Below are 6,286 nucleotides of genomic sequence, written 5' to 3'. Positions count from 1 at the left end.
TTCTTAGGGTTTCTTCCATTTCGTTTCTTCGATAAATTTTATGGTAAGCACAGGTTTTTGATTTCATTATATTTAATGATTTGTATGGTAGGCGTTAAATGAAAACTGGTCTGACTATTGGTAATGGAGGAAATGATCACTGGTGCAATTTTGATGCATCAAGGGATCGATAAATTACCCATCATGAACTGTTCATCTGCAATTTTTGTATATTTGAGATAATCGATTCTTAATAGTGTAATAAGTTTGCTTGAGCAAAATTGAAATTACCTTTAGATGACTTGTCATTCATAATACTGAGGTTTTTGACTCAATCTAGCATTTTGATACTCTCAGCATCTCTTTTGAATTCAAATCATGACTTGAGAACAAACAAATAAGGGAAAACACTCTGTTCTGTTAGTCTCTCGTCTCTCCAACTATTTCTGCCAGTTGAGACGTTTTGTTTTATAATTAGGATAAATATGTTATGAGTTGAGAATTTTAGGAACCAAAATAAAGAATGCGTAGTATTTGAGGGACTAAAACATTAGCTTTAACACAATTGAAGTTGTAGTTACTGTTTGGTGGTGGGTGCAGTTCATAATTTATGGTTGTAATAGGAAGATATTGATGGGTATCTTTGTATGCCTACATTCTTAATATGCACTCACATGAGAAGTTTTCCATTGTCTTCTCTGATTTTTCCAATCTCTTGCCCATGTGCTTCTGTCTTGTCTTATTTTTGCAGGACAACTAGAGCTCCTTGTGCAGAAGGGAATGGTTTGTAGGATCTAACACACGTTTCTAGAANTAATAGGAAGATATTGATGGGTATCTTTGTATGCCTACATTCTTAATATGCACTCACATGAGAAGTTTTCCATTGTCTTCTCTGATTTTTCCAATCTCTTGCCCATGTGCTTCTGTCTTGTCTTATTTTTGCAGGACAACTAGAGCTACCTTGTGCAGAAGGGAATGGTTTGTAGGATCTAACACACGTTTCTAGACGTGTGTAACAAATCAAAGAAACCTGTTTGTAAGGATTGAAACTAATAACAAATTTGTTGTAAACAGGCCCTTGGATATTGGCACCGGATACCATTGCTGGCAGGGAGGTGGTTGGTGGATGGATTGTTGAAAACCATCATCTGATACTATTTACCATACAAATGCAGGATCTCTTCCATGTTTTGTCATTACGGTTGGAGTGATCGCATATGGACGCCATAAATTTCACTTAGGGGCCTCGGAAATTATCTGATGTGAAACTTCCAACTTGAAAGTTGGACAATGTTTTTGCATCAACGTTGTAAGTTATGTATAAAAGAAACTTTGCTTTTTAAATGTGAAGGAAGAGGACTTCAACAGTCTTCAGAAAAGAAAATTCTCTTATACACACTTCATTTGATGAGCTCTACAAATATATTATCCTTAGTTTTATGCTAAGGTCTGAGTTTGTGGGAGATCTCTAGAACTCACTAATTGAATACAGGCTATTGGTCTTATATGATGGCAAAGACTCTGATTGCAGCAGCAAAAATCTTGAGTACTTTGATCGTTACGGCAAAGACTTATCTTACATTCTCATTGATGAACTAAACGAAATGTTTTTTAGTTGAACTGTTTTTCAGGGACATTGAAGAAGAGTAAGGATCAACGTCTAATAGCATCTTCACTACCTCTCTCATTGAAGGGCGAAGTGATGGAAGCTTTGTTGTGCAAAGTACAGCAATCTTCAGGACTTTAATCATGTCATTTTGGACGACTTCAGATGCAACTTTAACGTCTAGAAGCTTGAGGACATTATCACGCTCATTGAGGTGTGTTGAAACCCAGTAAACAATATCTTTTCCTTCTCCATATTCATCTTCGATTGCTTTCCTACCAGTAATCAATTCTAACAGCACCACACCATAACTGTACACATCACTCTTTTCTGAAACTTTTGGAGTATATGCTAGCTCTGTAGAGGAAAGTTGCATGAATTAGTTAATCTTATTTTCATGTTCAACTTGATTATGATGATGTTAAACAACAAGCAAAATACATCTGTATCTGTAGAGCAGAAACAAGTTGAACTTTAGGCGACTTTTTACAAAAGGAGAAAAATGCCTAGTTGATCAGAATGAAATTAGAAGTATGAATGTTAGGCTAGGCTAGAAATTTGCAAGTGTTGCAAGAGAAAGGTCATCAATGGAAGTATTTGTTTATCAAGTGCATCAAGTAATATCTAGTGGGGGAAAAAATAGGGAGATTGATTAGGGGGAATAACTCACCAGGAGCAATATAACCATGAGTGCCAGCAAGAGAGCTGTTCTCAGAAACACTTTGAAACTGATCTGCAACCTTTGCCACTCCAAAATCAGCTATTTTTGGTTCATAATCTCCATCTAAAAGTATGTTTGTTGATTTTATATCTCTATGAATTATAGGTGGTGAACAATCATGATGCAAGTAAGCAATTCCCCTTGCTGCCCCCAAGGCAATCCTGTACCTCTGGTTCCAGTCCAATTCAGGCTGCCCACCTTTGATTTGTTTTTGAAGTGCTTCACGCAGGTTTCCATTAATCATGTAATCAAAAACTAGATAACTAGATCCCTCTCTCATTAAGCAAGCATAGAGCTTCAAGATGTTTCTATGTCTTATCTTCCCCAAAATCTCCATTTCTGCTGCCAACACCTTCATTGCATCTCCTTTCCAGAGCTGCTTAACAGCCACCGTACTGCCGTTTTTCTTCAGATCCAACCGATAAACTTTTCCCGTTCCTCCACTCCCTATCAAATTGTCTTCTTCAAAGTTGCCTATTTCATCTGCATCAATTTCCACTTGATGAAATGATGCAATTTTCCATTTTGGAGCTCCTTGTTGGTCCCCTTCCTGACTGGTCTCTGAGCCTGTCTCACCGCGCTTCAAGTAATTACAACTTACCAACACCAGCCCTGCTAATACACAAACCAAGATGGAGACTATGATACTGAAAAATACAAGTTTATCCTCTAGCACCCCTTTTTGACTATGCTTTCCAGTACAAGTAGTCAGGCTTGTTTTTATCCTTTCTCTGTAGTTTTCATCAACACAGAGTTCTTTGTTGTCCAAAAATGCTTTGTCTCCACTCATTGCCAGAAGACTGGATGGAACCCTTCCAAAGAGCTGATTACCCGACAAATCAATCGAACTTAGTTTCATTTTCTCCAAGTACTCCGGGATTATACCTGTAAGTTTGTTTCTTGAAAGATTCAGAGAGTTCAAAGAGCTGATTAATGAAAATGAAGATGGAATAGTGCCACTAAGAGAGTTGTGAGCAAAATTTATGTCCACAAGTCTTTCACAATTCCCAATCTCCAGTGTGATTGATCCATTCAAAGAATTTACTTCCAGATGTAGTGATGAAAGTTGCCTGAGAAAACCAATTTCAGAAGGTATTTCTCCATTGAAGTCATTGTTACTCAAGTAAAGCCTTTCTAAATTTGTCAACTTGCCAAGCTCTGATGGAAGCTTACCTGAAAACTTATTGTTTAGCAAAATCAATTGGCTCAAGCTAGTTGATAAACCAATGTTTGGGGATATAACTCCAGTAAATTCATTGTCACTAAAATCAATCATTTTTGCATTAGGAAGAGCCCAAACCCCATCTGGAATCCTGCCAGACATTTGATTGTTACTTATTCTGAACCTTTGCAGTGATTTGCACTCAGCTAGAGAAAGTGGAAGCTCACCTGAAAATCTATTTTCCAGAGCAAGTAAGAACTGCAACTTCCCATTCTCACACAAGAACTTGGGGAAATCACCTGAAAATTGGTTCTCCGATATGTCAATACTGTCGAGAGGCGCAAATCTGCCGAAATTCTCAGGAAATTCCCCAGAAAAGTTGTTCCTATAGATTGAAAATGCAGTAAGATTCTGCATATTTCCAAACCCTTCAGGAAGCTTTCCAGAGAAGTTGTTTTCATACGACTGAAAAACCACCAAATTCCTCAAGTTCCCGACCTCTTCAGGCAACTCCCCGTAGAAATTATTTGCCGAAATATCGATTTCTTGCAGAAGGGTAAGGTTCGAAATCTCTGGTGGGATTTCTCCAGTCAAACGGTTCACAAAAAGTTCAAGCTTATTCAGATTCTTCAACTTGGATATTGACTTGGAAAGTTTACCAGAAATTTTGTTCCTTGAAAGATCCAATGTCTGTAATGCCTTCAATTCAAACAGAGACTCTGGAATTTCTCCTCTCAAATAAGCATTGGCTAGATATAGCCAAGTTAAGTTCTTCAAATTTCCAATAGATTCTGGTATTTCACCTGTCTCAAACTCATTTTCACCTAGACCAAGAGATACCAATCCAGTTAAATTCCCAACCCAGAATGGGAATTGACCAGAGAAAAAGTTGATAGATAGATCAAAAGCCTCCAAATTTCTCAGCTGAGAGAGATCAGGAATTCTCCCAACCATTTCGTTGTCAGTGAGATTCAGTACTTTAAGATTGCTACAGTTCATCAGTTGATAAGGAAGTACCCCAGAAATGTGGTTTGAGGCCAATGAAAGTGTTGTGAGACTTTGCAGAACAGAAATAGATGGAGAAATCTCACCAGAAAGTGACCTGTTTTCCAACGAAATCTCAACAACTCTCCCGGAAAACCGGTCGCAAGTAACACCGGAGAACCCACAAGGGGATTCAGAATCAATCCAAGAATGAAGAAAACCCGCCGGGTCTTTGAGATTCTCTTTGAAACGAAGCAATGCTCGAGTTTCGATCGGAAGAGACAGAGTTGANCCGGGTCTTTGAGATTCTCTTTGAAACGAAGCAATGCTCGAGTCTCGATCGGAAGAGACAGAGTTGGNCAATGCTCGAGTTTCGATCGGAAGAGACAGAGTTGAAACAAAAAGACTCGAAACCAAAAGAAAGATCAACAGGGAATAAACATGGAACTTCTCCATTGGGGAGATTGAGAATAATCCTCACAGTATCTACGATCGAGTCGGCTCGATCAATATCCTTCGTGGCACCTACACAACAAACATCTGTAGTCAGGAAAGGAAAAACAATACAGTTCCATATCAAATGTTGATATATAGTAGAGAAAATCAGTGGTTGTTGGGATGAAAAGAAATGAATCAAAGGAAAACCAAAAACAAAAACAGGCGTATGTTAGGATGTCATTTTTGGGTGAACAAGTGGATTTTCCTTCATAATTGGTACATGATATTCATGATTAGTGGAAAAGAAGAAGGAGATTTACTTCAAAGCCACTCATATCAAAGCTAAACTATTGCTCATCATGGAAGTAAACTGGAAGAAGAAGAAGAAGAAAATTTGCATATCATTCTTCCATTACTGTTTGTAAGTGCTTTTGATGCTTAAATCTTACCTGAAGCAAGAACTTACTCCATCTCCTCCATTATTTCCTCTGCTAGAAACTCTCTATCCTCGACCCTTAATTCAGCATCTTCCCAAACAGATCATAAATTCTTACAGTAACTTAGAGGGTTTTCTTCAGCTTTCAGGGAAGAACAGTAAGTGTTCATCATTTTTCTTTTTCTTTTTTCTTTTTTTTTTAATTATAGAAAGGGAGTACTTGGTTGCAGGGAATTGGGTGAGAAATGGAGATTGTAGAAGGAATGAAAGGAACTTATAAGTAGAAGTGAAGTTCCTTGGATGTGCTACGATACTCACTTTTGGTGGAAACTTAAGCAAACAGAGTGACTGAGACAGACGTTCTCTGTGACTTGTGAAGTGCTTTTTGTATTGGTGGGAGAGAAGAGAAAGAGAGAGAGAGAGAGACTGAGAGAGACCTACTCTGTGACTTGTGAAGTGCTTTTGTATTGGTGGGAGAGAAGAGAGAGAAGAGAGAGAAGAGAGAGAGAAGCTTACAGAAGCAGAGAGAGGGAAAGAGAGAGAGAAAGAGACCTACTCTGTGACTTATGAAATGCTTTTTGTATTGGTGGGAGAGAAGAGAGAGAGAGAGAGAGAGAGAGAGAGGGAGGGAGAGAGGGAAAGAAAGAGAGAGAGACCTACTCTGTGACTTGTGAAATGCTTTTTGTATCGGTGGGAGAGAAAAGAGAAAGATTACAGAGAGAGAGAGGGGAGGAGAGAGAGGAGGAGAGAGAGACCTACTCTGAGTTATGAAGTGCTTTTTGAATTGGTGGGAGAGAAGAGAGAGAGATTAGAGAGAGGGAGGGAGAGAAGAGAGAGAGATTAGAGAGAGGGAGGGAGAGTTTATTTGGTAATAGTTTTTGAAGGAGAGGGAGAGAGAGAGAGAGAGGGAGAGGGAGAGGGAGAGGGAGAGGGGGAGAGAGATAGAGAGGGAGAGAG

At 38.8% G+C, this 6,286-nt stretch overlaps 2 protein-coding genes across 3 annotated transcripts in view; both read right to left on the bottom strand.

Moving 5' to 3' along the window:
- Positions 1–1,352: 1,352 nt before the first annotated feature.
- On the bottom strand, positions 1,353–5,508 carry LOC111800525 (receptor protein-tyrosine kinase CEPR2-like). Of its 2 annotated transcripts, none has more exons than XM_023684263.1 (4): positions 5,343–5,508; positions 4,827–4,980; positions 2,259–4,721; positions 1,353–1,945 (listed from the first exon to the last, which is right to left on the bottom strand). In XM_023684263.1, the coding sequence occupies exons 2-4, from the start codon at positions 4,909–4,911 to the stop codon at positions 1,578–1,580; spliced, it is 2,916 nt and encodes a 971-aa protein (XP_023540031.1). In that variant the 5' UTR covers positions 4,912–4,980; positions 5,343–5,508; the 3' UTR covers positions 1,353–1,577. The 2 variants fall into 2 exon arrangements, with proteins under 2 accessions (XP_023540031.1, XP_023540040.1); XM_023684272.1 differs by having other exon boundaries at positions 2,259–4,746; positions 4,852–4,980.
- A 27-nt stretch (positions 5,509–5,535) lies between these two features.
- Positions 5,536–6,286, bottom strand: part of LOC111800536 (exocyst complex component SEC6) — a 27,591-nt gene continuing 26,840 nt past the window's right edge. The window contains exon 26 of the transcript XR_002815994.1: positions 5,536–5,953. The gene's annotated coding sequence lies outside the window, so the exon portion shown is untranslated. The remainder of the gene's footprint in view (positions 5,954–6,286) is intronic.

Source organism: Cucurbita pepo, chromosome LG01 (genome assembly GCF_002806865.2).
Source record: "Cucurbita pepo subsp. pepo cultivar mu-cu-16 chromosome LG01, ASM280686v2, whole genome shotgun sequence".
NCBI lineage: Eukaryota > Viridiplantae > Streptophyta > Magnoliopsida > Cucurbitales > Cucurbitaceae > Cucurbita > Cucurbita pepo.
This window is presented reverse-complemented; position numbering and strand designations above follow the sequence as displayed.